We start from the raw sequence: 18,892 nt of genomic DNA on the forward strand, positions 1-18,892 counted from the left end.
AAAATCCGAAGACGTCTCGTGCAGCTGGTGACGTCATTCTACTGGAAAATTTTCAAATCAACACTGACATTTATTGACATATCAAGGCCTTCAAGACGTCACAGATAATGCGGTATGACGTCACAACGCTACACAGACAACGGTACACGGTGTGTACACAAACAAGGTTACACGATGTGTAGCCCCAACAGGCGAAACGAGCTGACAATACAACATTGTTGAATAAAAAAACAACACAACTACATTTTTAAGAACATTTCTAAGAATCCAAGAAGATTCTGGGGGCTCAAGCAATCATAGGGGGGTTAATAGCAATCTTTGTGTACAGATACTGACCAAGTCAGAAGCTGAAAGAAGATTCTAGAATTTGAAGTTCACGTCTTTAGAACTATGACCAAAAAAAAACAAAAAGAAAACAAGAAAAAAAAAACAGGCTACCAATAGGTAAGCGTGCAATTACCTATCCTATTCATCTTGACATCTAACGCACCCGGGTGATTATGTTTGATGGCGTTCATCCTCCGATTCTGGGGGCCTCCGACGCCACCGCCGCCCCCAGCGACTCCAGGTGCCTTGGTGCCCTTCGGTCGCGGCGCCTCGACGGGGAGAACCCTTCGCCTCTTCTTCGGGAGCTTCGACCTGGCCTGCGTGTGGGAGTAGAACAGCGCGAAGTTCGACACGATGACAGGAACCGGCAACGCGATGCACAGGACGCCGGCCAGCGCGCACAGAGCGCCGACAAACATACCTACATATGTCTTAGGCACCATATCACCGTAGCCCACGGTTGTCATGGTGACGATGGCCCACCATAGACCCACTGGTATGCTCTCGAAATCGTTTTGAGGATTGTACTGTATCCGCTCGGCGTAGTAGATCAGCGCCGCGAAGATGACGATTCCGAGAACGAGGAAGAAGATGAGGAGGATAAGCTCCTTGGCGCTGGCCTTGAAGGTGTGGATGAGGATCTTCAAGCCAGGCGAGTGGCGGGTCAGCTTGCACAGACGCATAATCCTAATGATGGAGAAAAACTCGAGCATGTCGCTCTCCTGCTTGAGCTCGGTCAGCATGAAGTCTAGGTAAAAACTCAGCGTCGCCACGATGTCTATAATGTTGACGGGCGCTTTTAAGAATTTCAGCTTCTGCGGCGCCACAGCGAAGCGGATGATGATCTCAAAGGTGAACCAGGCATTGCTGGCGCACTCGATGTAGAAAAACGCCTCGTGCGGTTCGGTTTCTTTCTTCTCCAGGCGCCAGGAGTAGCTTCCGTTTCCGGTCTGGGTGGTGGCGTTCCTGAGGACGGGGACCCGCATCTCGGGGTGCGTCTTCAGGCAGAAGGAGAGGATGGAGATGACGATGAAAAACACGGAGACCACGGCGATGATCTGGGGAGAGAAGTGGGAAGAGGTCGTTAGACGGGGGGCTGGGTGGTGGCGCGACTTACTACCTTGTCATTCACGAAATGTATCACTATGCTGTATTTAAAAAAAAAAATTCTTTATGGCAATATATTAAATAGTTATAATATGTTAATCTTCATCTTAAAGAAATGACACTGAAAATCGAAACACAACTTAGTTGGGATAAACTAAAAACAAAAATATAATTAACCAATTTTTAAAAAAATGTAAAGGTACTAAGTTAAATTTAGTCTAAAATTTTAAACTTTCAACATAAAAAAAAATGAAATTCAGGCCAAATTAAGAAAAATTGCAACGGATTTAGTAGAAAATAAATAAATGAAAATCACACATAGATGCACGTAGGCCTACACTGTTATGATGACAATATTAATTAGTGAAAGAAAATACCAACGGTAATGAATTTATACGATGATAAAACAACATGTTATTGCTATTTAGATTCGAGCAAATTTCATCGAAAGGGGCATTAGAAATGTAAGAGCAAGCTCTACATCTAAATAACAAAAACCATTTTAAAACAAAAATGCAAATAGCTGAAATCTACTTTTCTTTTTTTCTTTTTTATAAAAGGACTTCATTGATCAGGAAAGTTATTGTGAATTCAGTTTGTAAAGTAATATCTTCGACAAGTAATCTTTAAAATTCTAAATCGTAAGAAAGGGGCATAATCTGAAGGAAGTTGCATTGTTCCCCTTATCCTTTGTACAATATATCAATGGTTACAAAAACCTTTTTAAAAGCTACTTATGAAATGAAACTGGTGAAAAGGTGGACAATCCTGAATGGCATTTTAAGACGTGATATTCCTTATATACGGAAGTAAGCTTATAAGATAATGCCTTTGGCTTTATTCGTTAAAAATATATTTAAATAACCCCACCTCTGCTGTCCGACACCCAAATATCCCTTCCGCACTTTCAGTTTTATAATATCGCTTGTTATCGAAATTGATATTTTTAATACATAGTTTTAATATAATGTGATTTCGAAACTAAAATAAAAACAAACCTTAAGAACAAAAATATCAAAATAAAAATGAGTACACCTAAACTTAGAAATAGCTACAGACGTATCGATAAACATCGACACAGACATAGACAGACATAGACTTTGACATTTTACTTACACAAAAATACATATATATATACTATATATTATTTATATATAAATAATATATATATATATATATATATGTCAATATATATATATATATATATATATATATATATATATATATATATATATATATATATATATATATATATATATATATATATATGTATGTATGTATATATATATATATATATCTATATATATATATATATATATATATATATATATATATATATATATATATATATATATATATATATATATATATATATATATATATACATACATACATATACATACACTACACATCCTAGAGAAAAGTTCACATTTTGTACCACATTAATGTAAACAGACAAGTACTTACAACCAAAAATGCTTTAGAAATAGCCCAACCATCACTTACTAGTTGAACGATTTCTCGGCTAGTTTGTAAAGATGTTTACAATGTCTCACATAAGACAAATGGCAGTACTAATAATTCAACAGGAAAGTACAATAAGCATAACATTTAAAGCCGTGGCCCAACAAAAAATATGCAGAAAAAAATGCATTCAATTGGAAATAAGCATGGAGATGAAGAAAGTCTAGTGTTAGGTTTATGAAACAACAAAATAAAGAGAAAAGCATTGCAGCATGCATTGTAAACAGGGTGGAGAGAAGCGATTGGGTGATTTGACGAACCGAAAATTGTGTCAGCGGTTTTAATTGGTTGAATTGTTTCGCACTAATTCTACGTATCCCTCCCAACTCAGATGTTTATCTCTGAAGATTAATTAAATAAATTAAACGGAAGTGATAAATGATTAAGCTTAGCCACGGAGGATAGTTGAATGTAAAAATTATCCGCCCTTCAACTCATTCAATGAGGACGCGGACCGCGGTGAATGAAAACAACACGGGTGATTGGTCTTGGTCGTTATTCACCTCGTGACAGACTAATTAAGTTTATATTTGATGAAAACGTCTCTCTTCATCAACACAACCACGCAACAACAACATTAAAAAATGATACACACATAAAGCAACTCGTTGTAAAGCTATACAATATCTATTTAAAAAAAAATACAACATTAAAAGGTCTGCAGTAGTACAGTGTGTCTGGTATCTAGTTCAGTAGTCCCCAACCTATAGCCTTAACGTCTTTCTCAGGCGCAAGTTGCTTATAACGGTCATGAAGCTAATGTAAAAAAAAAACCCATTAAATGTATAGTAAATTGAACTAAATGACTTGTCCAAATACACAACTGTCACATAATTTATTATTTTATGATAGTATATTCAGGTGTATTATATATATATATATATATATATATATATATATATATATATATATATATATATATATATATCCCCTAAATACTTTTATTTTCGTATTTTCAGTGGAGGTGGTGTCACCCCGGCATGGGGAGGTGGTGTCACCCCGGCATGGGGAGTGTCACCCCTTGAATTATACTGCAGACACCATGACGATATGATGGGAATGACGTGGTATTAGTGAATGAAGTCGTGTCAGTCTTTGAAGACGCGTAACACACGGCAGACCATTGTTTAGACCAGTGGCGTAGCCAGGATCGTCTCAAGGGGGGGGGGGGTCCAATTTTTACCCGGGGACAAACTTTCGATTTGCACCCCCCCCCTCAAACTTTCGATTTGCACCCCCTCAAACTTTTTCTATATACCGAGGGGTCTATGGGGGGGGGGGGGGTTATGACCCCCCCCCTAACCCCCCCCCCCCCTGCCTACGTCACTGGTTTAGACTACAAACGACGACTCATATGACGTTACTAGACAGTAATGACGTGTTTTTGTGTGTTTAAATGCCGTATTGGTAAGCATTGGCTCGTTCTTGATACGACCAAATAGAAGCCAATGAAATGTAATGGCACAAGAACTATAAAACTAACGAGTTTCTAGTGTCAAATATAAAAAATAAAGATACTAACAGACTAAATTTAAAAGTACATTGTTGAAAATACTTCGGTTATTCTTTTCATGTTTACAAAGTCGCACATAGACCTACATTATGTTTTTTTTATCTATGAAGGTAAATATGCACATTATTTTATTTTAATACACTTTTAATTAGTGATTTATCTTTTTAAAATAGGAACGACTAAATCTATTTCTTGTGTATTCAAATTTTAAAATTTATTTAAATTAAAAACGCCCCAGAATAATTTTACAATTAACAAAAAAGTGACGTATGCGTTGTATGTGACAACACGTCAACTGTTAAAATGACGTTGTTGGTTCGATGTTTGTGACAACTTCACGTCAACTGTTAAAATGACGTTGTTGGTTACAAAATTGTAGGTGCCACGGCAGACATTGTTAATTTCTTTTTATTGACCGTCGCCATTTTGTAACGCCTTTCTTGTGACGCCATGCCGTCTGCTATACAGTACTCACACTTACGTTTATGAAGCAACGAGGTGAGTCTGAACCAGCAGACGAGCCAGAGCCAGTGTTGGCGACACGTGTGGCGAGGTCAGCACGTGATCCGCTTAGCTTATTTTCATTGGACAAGACGTCAAAGCACGCGATACTACGTCATATGTTATGAATTATTGTCTGATGCAGAAAGTGCATTAGATTTGCACTAGTGAACCATATTGCAATTTTTGCAAAGATGATTGTTTTAATGGGGATCACATTTTAGTAGTAGTTCATCCTAAGTTTATTATACGTTAATCATGCAAACACATTAAGAATTGTAGTTCATATTTTATTGATGACTAAAAATTGCCACAATATTAACCCCCAGTACAGCGTATTTACTGATATGAATTTTTAAATGTGACAACACAATGAGCTGCGCACAAACCTGCGCGAAGAGGTCTATGTGACGACAGTAAATAATGTCGCGTTCACATCACTGCGTTTTATAGAATTGTGTTCTGACTACACTAAGCCCTGCAATCTAACGAACCCTTGCGCAACAAATATATTTCATTTCCAGCTTATGAAAATAAATGTTACAATATGCATATTTCAAATTTTAAATAAAATTTTACCACAACTGCCAGTTAACTTAATTCAATTTTAAGCTTATATACAACTGACAGCTATAAAAGTAATTCTCTGGAGGCTGTTAAAATAATTTTTATAGTTGGTCGTTTAGAAACAACTAGAAAATAAAACTTCAGTGCAATAGAACTATCAAGACCAGTGGCCTTGACTGGTGGTTAGTGTTGGGGGGGGGGGGGGGAGAGGGGGAGAGGGAGATTTAAAGAGGGGGAGGAGTGTCCCAAAGATCCTCTCAATGAAAATTATTGAAAATTGTTTCTTGTTGTTATAAATATTGTCGAGAGCAAACCCACCCAGCCCCCACGCCCCGTATATTATATCAAACTCCGGCCTCCGTCACTAAAACATGACCACACCTCCATGAGGAATAAAATGTGTATAGCGAGTAGTGTAAGATGTTTACAGTTGTTACATCATTCACTTAATTCGTTAATTCTAAAATAGACAAACAAAATGTCGCCATTTTGAAAATTAAAAAAAACTGGCTAAAAGTCTTCCACACATTACATTGTTTGCGAGTTATTTTTTTAATGTTAATTGTGTTATAGTAATTACATTTTTCTAATCTAGCTATCCTACATTTTCTTCTAAAAAGTAAAAAAAAAAAATATAAAAGAAATCGCGTTGTTAAAAAAGTATTATGACATTAGCAAACTTCGACTATTGTCAAGTAGTAAAGCCGACATATTAGTGACGTCATAGCCGATGTTTTGGTTCTATACATTGTGATGTCACGGACTGGTATCACGGGTATGACGCTAAAAGTTATTTAAATTTATTTTTATTTATTTGATTATACACTTGAGGGTAGTTATTTAAAGTTTTTGACCTAGCCTAAAAGGAAACAGTGGATAACTAGCCGTATGGCTGTCTGAATAACTATGGCTGTCTGTATGACTAGCTGTATGGCTGTCTATATGGCTAGGTGTTTGGCTGTAAATGGCTAGCTGTATGGCTGCCTAAATTGCTAGCTGTATGACGTTCTGTATTGTTAGCTTTGTGACTTTTTACAGGGCTAGCTGTATGGCTGCCTACATTACTAGCTGTGTGATTTTTTTACATGGCTAGCTGTATATGGCTAGCTGTATGGCTGCCTACATCGCTAGCTGTATGGGTGTCTACACTGCTAGCTGTATGACGTTTTACATGACTAGCTGTAAATGGCTAGCTGTATGGCTGTAAATGGCTAGCTGTATGGCTAGCTGTATGGGTGTCTACAATGCTAGCTGAATGACTTGCTACATGGTTAGCTGTGTATAGCTAGCTGTATGTTTGTCTACAATGCTAGCTGTATTGCAGCACACATGCTAGCTGAGTGACTGCTACATGGCTAGCTGTGTATAGCTAGCTGTATGGCTGTCTACATGACTAGCTGTAAATGGCTAGCTGTATGGCTGTCTACATGGTTTATTGTCTAGTCCAAAGACGTCAGTTGTGATTGCACAGATATGCGAAATGTTTAGGCGGCATACAAGACTTACAGGTGTAATTAGGCCATTGGTAATTAGCATGGTCAAAAATACAATGCTGCAAGGTCTAACTAACAAACACAACAACAATTACAACCAACAACATCGTTTATGAGCACTACACACAAGGCGATTGGGTGACCATCAACTTTGGAGATGCCCTTAATTAAACTGTAATATCAATCAGCGTAAGGCAGGTTATTTTAAATTTAAAAAGAAGTGGTAGTTAAAAAAATTAATAAAATGAGGTTTTTATTTTTTTTAAAGTATTTAAAATTATTTTAGAAAATAAATTAATTTTGTTTCAAAATCCATTAATTAATATAAATAATGAGAACTATTTTAGATTTGCGTTTTCACTTGATAATTAAAGGGGCTGGAAGTCCCCGAGTGGTCACCACAATCATGATTCTACAACATTGACTGTGGTTAGTATATAGCTGCGTTATTGTCAGAAGCGGCTGAATGACGTCACAATATATACTTTAAATAATAAAAAAATAATAATAATAAAAAAAAACAGACACAGATTTCCAGAAAATATGAATGCACCTGAAAAATCTAGACAGAAAACTATTCACTTCAGTGATGTCATTCATTATTTTAGACAGTTTATATTAAAAAAAAACCGTTAAGTTTTAAGATCATGCTGTGTTCTTTTTAAGGATTAAAAATGTTAAAGCATTGTATTTAGGTTAAAAAGCTTTCAAACCGGCGACATTAAACTCAACACTTTAACGCGAATATATTTCGCGCATAAAGTGTACAATTTTGTTAAAATTTATTTAAAATGTGGACTGTACATATTTGAAATCTGAGCAGTTTTCGAAACGACTTCCCCCATTGGTCAGTTATTTATAGGTTGCGCGCGCTTGAACTGTCTAAAATAAAAGATGGACACCTGCTCGAAAATTGGCCAAAATAAGCCACGTAAAAATGGGTTGAGTGTTTTCCGAGGCTGACCGTGAAAGAGGAAGTGGACCGACATGCACCTGTGGAAGTGGTAGCTTACGTAGGGCTGCACACAGTTTATTTTTAGAACAACCTTCATGCCTACAGATTTACAAGAAAATAGCATTCATCTGTCGCGTTACATCTTTCGGAATTTAAAAAAAAAAGTAATTATAATAGAAAAATCTAAAAAAAAATCAAATAAAGTATCTAAACTAGGAAAAAATTATTAAAAAATGTAAAGAAAAAAATTAATTAAACTAAAAATATATTTTTGAATCTCAAAACAAGGATATTTTAATTTATTTAAAAAAATATTCGTATTTCATATACTATTGCCAGTGATAGTTTTTTTTTAAATAAAAAAAAATACCAAGCACAGGGCATTTTTTTTCTACTTCGTCTTTCAGTTTGTTTTTGCCTGGTAAAAATTTTAAAACGTTTTGTCTACGTACAACACACACGACACGAAACTAAGTAATGTGATCGGGGTCAGGTGATCCAAACATAATCAACAAAAACGATGAAAATAAAATACTTGATGGAACAAATTGACTGTTGTTGGGGAAGGGGAGGTAACTTACCCTGGATAAAATCGGACGCTGTAAAGATTCAATGATTTTTGTCAGTGGTTTTTCATTAGAATGCATTAGACAAATTGAACACGTGAAGATGAGATATTAATGTAAGGAAAACAAATTGAAAAAAAAAAAACGAAACAAAATTTAACAAGACAAACGGATGAGGCTGAGAGATGATTGGCTGTTGGCTGATGTAGGTCAAGGTTGCTTTTAGAGGACATCACACGAAAAGCAAGCATAGAACCAGAAGAGTTTTTTTTTTAAATAAATAAAAACATTTTTATAAAACAGATATAATTTGTCGTAATGTTTACTAACTACAAATATTAAACCAATCTGTTTATAATTTTTTTTCAGGAAAAAATTAAAAATCTGTTATAGAGTAGCCAGTAGCAACGCGGATTTCACCTCGTAATTCGGGATATCACGTATATCAAATTATTGCTGCTAGCTATCATATTTTATAACTTTAATACTGTATAGCGAAAGGCCAAACACCGAAACATCGCCATTACCGCTTAGACAAGGAGTACAAATTCCAACTAACCATAAACTATAGAGTATAGAGGGTCAATGATGGAAATTTATAAAAAAAAAACAATTTAAAAAATACAATAAAATTGTGACATCCGATGTGCTAAGGACGAAATTTTTGTGAGAATACATACGATACGGATTTTTAAGACAGGCAGTAGGTAACATGCTAAGTAGTGGGACGAGAGGGGGAGGGGTGGAGGGGAGTGACTCACGGATTATTACTGTGCTTTTTCCTTAAATACGATTTCAAAATTTGTCTCAGTAATAAAAAGTTAAGTTCCCTTTACGAACCTTGCGGCCCAAGTGAAGTAAAGTTAATTTGTTTCTGTGACCTCGGCATATGAAAGGATAGTGTGGTCAGCACTATCTCCAGCCGCCTTTACTTTCTTTAACTTAAGTTAGGTACCCATCAGAGCTGGGCAGACTCAGGGACGCCCTACCCGGATTTGAACCTCAAACTTTCGGGTTAGCTCTACTACTCGACCACGCCATCCCGTACAGTGTTTCTCCAGATTTTTTTTCCTCTGGGGTGGGCACTTGATATTTTCGGGGGGGGGGGGGTCTACATTTACAGTGGGGGGGGGGACACTAGTAAACGTATATGTGTGTTTACTATATATATTCTATCTCGTTCGGGGGGGGGGGGGGGTGTTAGACATTCTTCGGTGGGGCAGAGGCCCCCCCCAAGAGATGCCTGGCAGAAACTCTGATCCCATAAAAAGAATCAATACGGTAGATAACGGAAAAAAGTCCACTGCTTTGTTTTTAAGTGTTATTTCCAATAATAAGGAAAGTAGCTTTTAAAATAATGTACTTCTATGGATAAGGGAAGTAACAAGGTAGTAAGGGAAAGAACCAACGAACCGCAATAACTATGCATTGTCTTGTTTACTTAAAGTAGAGATAATGTATCATTTCTGTCCTCCATTTGTTTATTTTATTATCATTACAATATTTAACTTTGTTGTTAACTCACAGGGGCAATAACTTTGTTGTCCTAGTTGTGGAAAATAACGTTTAGAAAATATTTATTTTAAGAAAACCAAAACTTCTAATCTACACACCTTTAATATATACACTAGTCTTTTTTAACTAAATTTAATTGACACTTGGCCAATGAAGAAATAAGTAAACATGCAGTTACTAAATCTCATCGATTACTTTTGAGAATTTAAGAAGTTTATGTTTCGGTTCAAATCCGAAGACTGCCTAGTCGACAAGCCCTATTTTGTACAGCAGAAAAAACTGCTTTTGGTAACTTGTTGGTCAATGTATCAAACTTTTAGTGTGTGCTTAAGCCGTATACAATGGCGTAAGTCCTCAGCGATAGACAGCGAAACAGAATGTAGCGAATACAGACAGAAAAACAGAAAGTAGACAGACATTTGTCAGCAGACGGTAGATGAGAGGCCGGGTGGTCTGGTGTCAGCAGACGAGAGTTGCGAGAAGCAGAAGATATTTATTTATAGATGATATGGCAGGTATGTACACTGAAGGAGATATCTAACAAGGCGCGGAGAAATCAGCGAAAGAAAATATGTAGATCAATAAGCAAGAGGAGATTGGGATAATACATCGATTTTTATTATATTTTAAAATCAATTAATTTTTTATGAATTTATATATTTTTCAAAGTAGATATATTAATAAAATATTTTCTAATATTGTTCAAATGGTTTAATTATTTAACAAATTAAAAAAAATTTTTTTTAATAAATAAAAATAAAAATTATAATTAAATTTAAAACAATATGGCGTCTAATTGAGTGAAAACTGTGAGAGTTCAGTGAACATGGCGGGCACACATTTTTTTTAAAATTATAAATAAAATATAAAGGCAGATATGCAACGACAAATAAAGCCAAAATAAAAATAAACCAAACCAAGATAACAGACACGTAAACCCTGTGTTAGCAAACAGGAAAGTAAAACACGGGCCAACCCAGTCAATGGAACTAAAATGTTGACAACAAGAAATAATAGGGAGGAGAGGGGTGGGGGGGGGGGGGGGGTCCAGCTCAGCCAAAGCAGAGAGCAGCCAAATTTGTGTCAGAGTAGAAAGAAAATTAAATTAAATTCGGCTTTTGTTTTGGCTCAAAGTGAGCTTTTTTCTGATAGCAAATTGTACAATTGGAGTGTTGCATACATGTATATACAGTTAAAAACAAAACAAAACAAAATAAAATTTAATTTTAACAAAACAACTATATTAAATTTACTTAGCTTCCCTACCTACCTACCAAAACATTATAACAAATATATTTTCTGTAAAATAAAATAAAAATAAATTAAAAAAAAAAGTTAATTTTTTTTTTCTCTCCGAGCTATTTCACAACCAGAGAACTAAAGGGCAGTAACTAGGCTCTGTTTTAAATCGGAACATACACTCCCCTTGTTTATCAATAACATTTTTTTAAAATAATGAAATATAGCTATTTTTATCAGGTATATGTCAGATGAGGGGGGGGGGTGAAATTGTTAGGTGTGGCAGTGACAATGTCTAATGTCTATATAAAAACTTGATAGTCTTAAATATAGTCTAGGTCACGGCCACGAACTTCTAGACTAAATGCCTGGATATTACAGGTATTAGACGACAGTTCTACTTTATAATAACCAAGAATCGATACCTCCTTCGATATTTCATCTCAACAACAAATAAAGTATCGTAATCGAGCGTGAGTTTTAAATCAACTTGAGATAATAACACGAACGGGTTGACCTTGGCTACAAAGGGAGGGAAGGCGAAAGAGTTTGACCTCAAGACGTTAGAGTGCATTCCCTTAGTTCTGTGTACGGTTTGACTGATGACAGAATGCTTTATCTTTTTTTTTCCCCACGTTTTCTTTAACTTGCTTTCTCTGTGTGTTTATTTGTTTGTCTTTCCAATCAAATCTTGCGATCGAAATTTCTGGCACTTCCCAGTTAGCTAGCGCGCTGAAATTTTCAGGGAAGCTTTCTTTTGGATGACCATTGAATATTCAATTGTTATTATTACTAAATTGATCAATGGAAACATTTTATTGAGCATTTTAGACCGCTATATAATCTATATATATAATTCTCCTCTGCTAGCCATTAGAAAAAAAACCAGCGACGCGTACCTCGCGCGCAGTGAAGCGAACGATCACATGTCGCCACAGGCTTAGGGGCAGAGAATTTAGCTTGAACCGAGTTTAAACTTACAGGAGGTAGGCCAGTTTGGGGGAGACGATATGGTCGAGTGGTTGGGCACACGATAGCTATCCCACTCGACACGGGTTCAAATCTATGTGTTCTAGTCAGTAACGTATTCAAACAACGTGTTTTTTACGAGTTGTCTTTTTACGAGTTGTCTTTTTACGAGTTGTCTTTTTACGAGTTGTCTTTTTACGAGTTGTCTTCGTTTACCCAAAAAAAGTGAAAAGATAAAATCGATAGCAAGATTTTAATGCAAACAAACAGACAAAGACTAAAAAGTAGAAAATAATAATCATTAAAAAAGTTTTAAAAAACCCACGTTTTCTGATTGAACTAAAAAGTAGAAAATAAATGCTATAGGCCCTACATCACAATAATGCAAGCGATCACTCTACTATAAGCGAGCAAAAACGTGGGGCGCCGTGATTTTCTTACAGTTTCTAATACTGTTGACTCTCTACAAGCTCCCTAATAAAAGTCAATAGTATTATCTAATCAATAGTAATATAACTTTTACTTCGGCGCCCCACGTTTTTCATCGCTTATAGTAGAGTGATCGCTTGCATTATTGTGATGTAGGGCCTATAGCATTTATTTTCTACTTTTTAGTTCAATCAGAAAACGTGGGTTTTTTAAAACTTTTTTAATGATTATTATTTAATTCTGGAATTAGAAGATCGTAAACTAATAAGACAAGAAGTAATTTATTAATTTCGTTAGTTCAATAGTGGACTGACACATAAGGAAAAGTTGTGAGCTTCATCTGGCAATATCACCCCACCTCCCCCAAACCAAAATGACATCCACACCTTCCCAAAATCAGAATGACACCCCCACCTCCCACCAAACAACAATATCACAACTCCACCACATCAGAATGACACCACACCTCTTCTACACCAGAATAACACCCTCACCTCTAACAACACTAGAATGACACTCCCACCTCCCACACCAGAACATCACCCCACCTCCCACCACACCAGAATATCACCACACTTCCCCCGACATCACAACGACACCACACCTCCCACCACACCTCCCATCAAACTCCACACCTCCCACCAAACTGGAACAACCACCCCACCTCCCTTCACAGACACCTCCCAATACCACACAATAAAGACCCCCCATCTCATCCCTCTGGTATGGCTCCCCACCTCCCATCATACTGGAACAACCACCCCCACCTCCCTTCACAGACACCTCCCAATACCACACTATAAAGACCCCCACCTCATCCCTCTGGACACCCCCCCCCCCATCACACTGCCCCAAGTACTGCCACACCCTAAGCCTCCAACACTAACACACCAACAAAAATCGATCACTGTGGCCTATGTTGTCGGATCAATCAATACCCACATCTATTGCCCGGCCCCACGACAACCGACACGGTCGAATGATCCTCAAGCCACGCCAGACTCGACATGCTTGAATACTTTTACTAGTATCAGGTTGGCTGGGAAGTGCAACAAATTGTACGAAAGCCGGTCTGGTTTTTAGTACTTTAACAGTTAGTCATTTTGGGACGTTTCTTATACATCTCTAGCATCTTTTTCCTTCTACCTTTACTAATTACATTTACCTTAAACATACGTTCTTATTCTACCCTCCTTACACCAACGTGTTTACATTTACCAATCTTTCTTCTAACCTACCTTATTTACACCTACATATATTACAACTAATTTATTTACACACACCTTCACTACACCTTCGTTCCTTACACCTACGTTCATTACACTTAACATGCTTACACAACTTGTGGTTGGGGGTGGGGGAGTCAGCATATATTAGGGTCAACTAGCTGTGGTTGGGGGGGGGGGGGATGCGAGACAGCACACATCAGGGTACAACAAGCTGTGATGGTGGGAGGGGGGGTCAGCACATATCGGGGGTGGGGGGGTGTTCAGCACATATCGGGGGTGGGGGGGGTCAGCACATATCGGGGAGGGGGTGGTTCAGCACATATCGGGGGTGGGGGGGTGTTCAGCACATATCGGGGGTGGGGGGGGGGGTCAGCACATATCGGGGGTGGGGGGGGGGGGGTCAGCACATATCGGGAGGGGGGGTGGTTCAGCACATATCGGGAGGGGGGGGTCAGCACACATTAGGGTCAACTAGCTGTGGTTGGGGGGTTGGGATTCAGCATATATTAAGGGAGGACGTAAGGGGCACAGTAGCGGTAGGTTATGCTGGGGGGAGGGGGGCTACATGCATATATGCAAACATACCCTGGGTACGATTTAACAGGTTTAGCAAGTATTACTATTACATTGTGGTGACACCTAAAGTGGTGATTACACCAGCAGGTGGTGGTCGTACTTACACATCAAACACCCGGACAGACACCACCACAAAGAGACACCACCACAATGTGACACCACACAATTTCCCACCAAAACACGCAGCTGTCTCTAACATTACACCAAGTTTTATACCAGAGCTCACTTATGTATGTAGGGTGTATGACGCTCATTTCTCTAAGACTGGTACAAAACATAAAGCTATTTTTTTTTTAACTATCATAGTTAGAAATGTAAAATTGTATTTCTTTACCGTCACAGCAAAAAAAAAAAAAAAAAAAAAAAAAATCAAATATCTTTTTTACTAGAATAGCTAAAAATGTAACATCTTATTTACTAGCATATCTAAAAATCAATACTCTTATTTACTAAAACAGCTAACGGAATCTTATTTAGCATTTCTTTACAAGCAATGCTAAAAATAAAATTCTGTAGACCTACCTATTTACTAGCGCAGCTAAAATCAATTTTTTTGTTTTTGTTTATAGGGCTCGTAAGTAGGCCACCAACCAGTTCTACTGCTCAATCAAACCTGCAGGAGCCATAGAACTGGTTGGTGACCTACTTACCAGCCCTATTGTGTCCAGAGCTGATATAATCAGATTTCATATTCAAACATGACCGTCCCCGTACTAGTTGTTGTATATCTCATATAACATAAGCAGAAGGGGGACAGGTGTATTATTTTGTTTATGGGAGGGGGAGGGAAGTTGTAGACAATATTATATAACACCGACTTTAATTTTTTTTGTTTCGGTACTCTTCCAAACTTTGTCTATTTCAAAAGTTTTGTGTAAGTTGAAACCACTGGCTAATAAACTTTCTTTGATCGTTCCAGTTTTTTATTGCTTCCAGTCAAAATGTAGCAAGCGTTTTCTGTAAAATAAGGCGATTTTCGTTCTGTGTCGGTGGGGCGAGGGGGGGGGGGAGGAGGAGGAACGGCGGATGTTTCCAGTGTTGTTGTAAAAAGAGTTATTATTAATGGAAATGTTATAGACGATTATATGGTCCAAACTGTTAGAGCACGGCCATATTGAACTTTTCGATTATGCACTTGAAATTTTTTTTTAAATTGTGAAGAAAAATGTAACTACTATAGCTCTATATGACCATGGGACTAACAAATAATTAAGGGCCATGGAACTAAAAGAGAATTAAGAGCCATGGAACTAACAGAGAATTAAGGGCCATTGTAGCGAATTAAGGGCCACCTATTGAGTTGAAACAAGGGGGCAACGAAAGTTATAATTATTGTGTGTGTAACTATAACTTTAACCAGGATACTAACACCACGCTGTCATGTGGATATATATATATATATATATATATATATATATATATATATATATATATATATATATATATTAAATCCCTGAGGCTTCGCTTAGACTATGTTTTTATGACGTGTCTAACACTAAAAGCAACCATCATTAATTGCAATTTTAAAAGTATGTTTACTACTTTCTATATTATTAACATGATTAAGTTTTTACAACAAAATGAGTTAAATTAAAAATTGGTTAAGTTCTACCCTTATTTAAAGAAAAATAAAGAAAAATAAAACAACACCCTTCTCTTCCCCCCCCCCCCCCCGCCCAAAGATGTGAGATGAGTAGAAAATTTTAAAAAAAAAATCATTTCAGCCTTCCAAAATTGAATGCCGTCATGCAGCTGTGGTGTGATGTGATTAGAATACAAACACTGGATCCAAGAAATGCAGTTACAAATGAAAGGGAAATACCCCGCAGGTTAGTTTCATTGGCACATGATCAGGATTAATTAACCAGACGCTGATTGGACATGCACTAATTAACCAATCAACGGGTGTGTTGGCTTAGGGTCAGAGAGGGTGTGAGGAAAATGAGAGAAGAGTGTAGATGTTAATGAGCAAACAAACAAACAAACAAACAAACAAACAAACATAGAAATAAACAATGGACATTGATTCCATCCCTATTCCACCCTCACCCCCATACTGTTTGGTTTAACCCTACAGCTGAATGGCTGTATTTGTCTGAAAGGTCTTCGCTTTTATTCAGGTCTTTACAACTGTCTTAAAGGTCTATAGTTTTATTCAGTAGATCTTTGTAACTGTCTTAAAGGTATTTGTTTTTATTCAGGTCTGTAAAACTGTCTTAAAGGTCTTTGCTTTTATTCAGGACTTTAAAACTGTCTTCAAGGTCTATGGTTTTATTCAGTAGATCTTTGTAACTGTCTTAAAGGTATTTGTTTTTATTCAGGTCTGTAAAACTGTCTTAAAGGTCTTTGCTTTTATTCAGGACTTTAAAACTGTCTTCAAGGTCTATAGTTTTATTCAGTAGATCTTTGTAACTGTCTTAAAGGTCTTTGTTGTTGTTAATTAAGTCTTTGTTACTGTATTAAAGGTCTTTGTTTTTATTCATTAGATCTGTATACCTGTCTTAAAGGTATTTGTTTTTATTCATTAGGTCTTTCTTACTGTCTAAAAGGTCTTGTTTTTATTCAGTAGGTCTTTGTAACTGTCTTAAGGGTCTTTGTTTTTATTCAGTAGGTCTTTGTAACTGTCTTAAAGGTCCTTCCTTTTACTTAACATACTTCGATTGGTGATTACAATGTTTTTTTTTAAAAACCCAACTGTCTTATTTGTGTAATAAGTCTGAATTATTGTTTAAACTAATTAAAAAAAACAACAACCAAATAGTTTTTTGTCTGTCTCACGAAGACGAACTACTCTATGTCTTTGTCTGTCTGAAGACATTTTTTTCAGTTTAACTCAAAGATTTGGCCACTGAAACGGGGGGGGGGGGGTGTACCAGTGTGGGGGTGGGGGGAGGGGGTGGAATATATACGGAACTCTGTTTCTATCGATTGAATAAAACACCCTATTCATACACAGGTACCTCAGATAGGGTAATATAACCCTTGGGGCTAGGACTAGGCTTAGAGTTACTGCCATAGTTGGAGTTATTCTATGATCCGGTTTCAAAAAGGTACTTCATCATTAGCGAAATGATCAATACGAATATGTGGGTACGGCTAACCAACCATAACCTACGCCTTGCCAGCCGCATGATAAAAACAACGTTTATTTTAATACTATTAAAATGTATTCTAATTTAGTTGACTCCTAGCTATAGAAGAATTCGTTACGTACATATTTTAACATTGTTAAGCTAGAAGTGTTGTTAACTGTCCTCAACATAGAATATAATCATTAGTCTCTAAAAAACATGTCTGAATTGGCCACTTATTAGATGCAGTTTAACGATTCACGAAGCATAATTAAGTACTGGTGATTAATTGATTAATAATTTCGATGACGTCATTGAGCAGCTAAAGACCGGACCTTTGGAAAATGAACCAAAAAAATAAATAAATAAATACATATGTGTGCATGCACAGCAAGGAGAAGGGAGAGATGTGGTCGTAGTTTCCCACACAGGATGTAGAGTTAGCACACACACTCTCACACACATAAACACACACACACACAAAACACACAGATACTAAAAAAATGAAGACATCTTTATAAAGAAAAAATTGGCATTGAAGTTGAGAAGATATATAATAAATAAATGTTTAGTAAAAATATTATATTTGCGTTTGGTTTAATTAGAATGCAGATTTCATGCAGTGTTTTTAATTTATAACTTAAGATTGAAATTAGTAACAAATAGTTTAAACATAGGCGTCCGCAGGTAAAAGTGGGATGGGGGGGGGGGGGGGTCAGGTAACCTTTTCCTGCGGACGCCAATCTAATAAGAATAGACTTTGATGACCATCTTTCTCAGGTACAATTTAGGAAAATTTAAAAATAGATTTTTAGAAGTATTTTAAACCTGACTCCCCTTCTTTTTTAAGAAGAGATGGACTCGTCCAATTACTTCCCTACAATAACTTGGAAATAGAAACAAAATAGCGCTAACATGAAAGTGATAACAAATTTTCTTGTATGAATTCAATTACGTAACTAAAGTTAATGTAAAGCTCGACTCTCGTCCAAAGAGTGCTGGGAACTCACCTTAGCTGAGGTGGACGAGTACGGCTCATCAAAGAGCGCCCAAATCTTGGGTTGTATCCGCTGCCAGCAGTTCAGCTCCCCGCTCTTGTACTCCTCCTCCAGCCCGAACTTCTTCATGATGTCCTCCTCGGTCGGCTTATCCGTGTCAAGGTCAAGCCTATCCAAGATGGCCAACACATCCTGCGTGTCCCTGTGTTGTGTGTAGGTCATCCAGCAACACGGCTCCACCTGGTTAGAATCCAGGCCCCAGAACTCCAACTCCTCCTCGAAGAGAGGGCCGCATATATCCGTGGGATAGTGC

General features: G+C 37.1%; 1 protein-coding gene across 7 annotated transcripts in view; it reads right to left on the minus strand.

Moving 5' to 3' along the window:
- The window catches only part of LOC131933448 (potassium voltage-gated channel protein Shaw), a gene marked incomplete at its 5' end in the record, with an annotated part of 37,548 nt that overhangs the window by 18,142 nt on the left and 514 nt on the right, over positions 1-18,892 (minus strand). For 6 of the 7 annotated variants that reach the window (XM_059290222.1, XM_059290220.1, XM_059290224.1 and 3 more), the window contains 3 exon segments: positions 461-1,385; positions 8,569-8,586; positions 18,592-18,892. The exon segment at positions 18,592-18,892 is cut by the window's right edge and continues 514 nt beyond it. In XM_059290222.1, the coding sequence (XP_059146205.1) occupies positions 461-1,385; positions 8,569-8,586; positions 18,592-18,892 (1,244 nt within the window). 7 annotated transcript variants of the gene reach the window in all.

This window comes from Physella acuta, unplaced genomic scaffold, assembly GCF_028476545.2.
Source record: "Physella acuta isolate Inbredline_101_S28 unplaced genomic scaffold, ASM2847654v3 ptg002511l, whole genome shotgun sequence".
Lineage (NCBI taxonomy): Eukaryota > Metazoa > Mollusca > Gastropoda > Physidae > Physella > Physella acuta.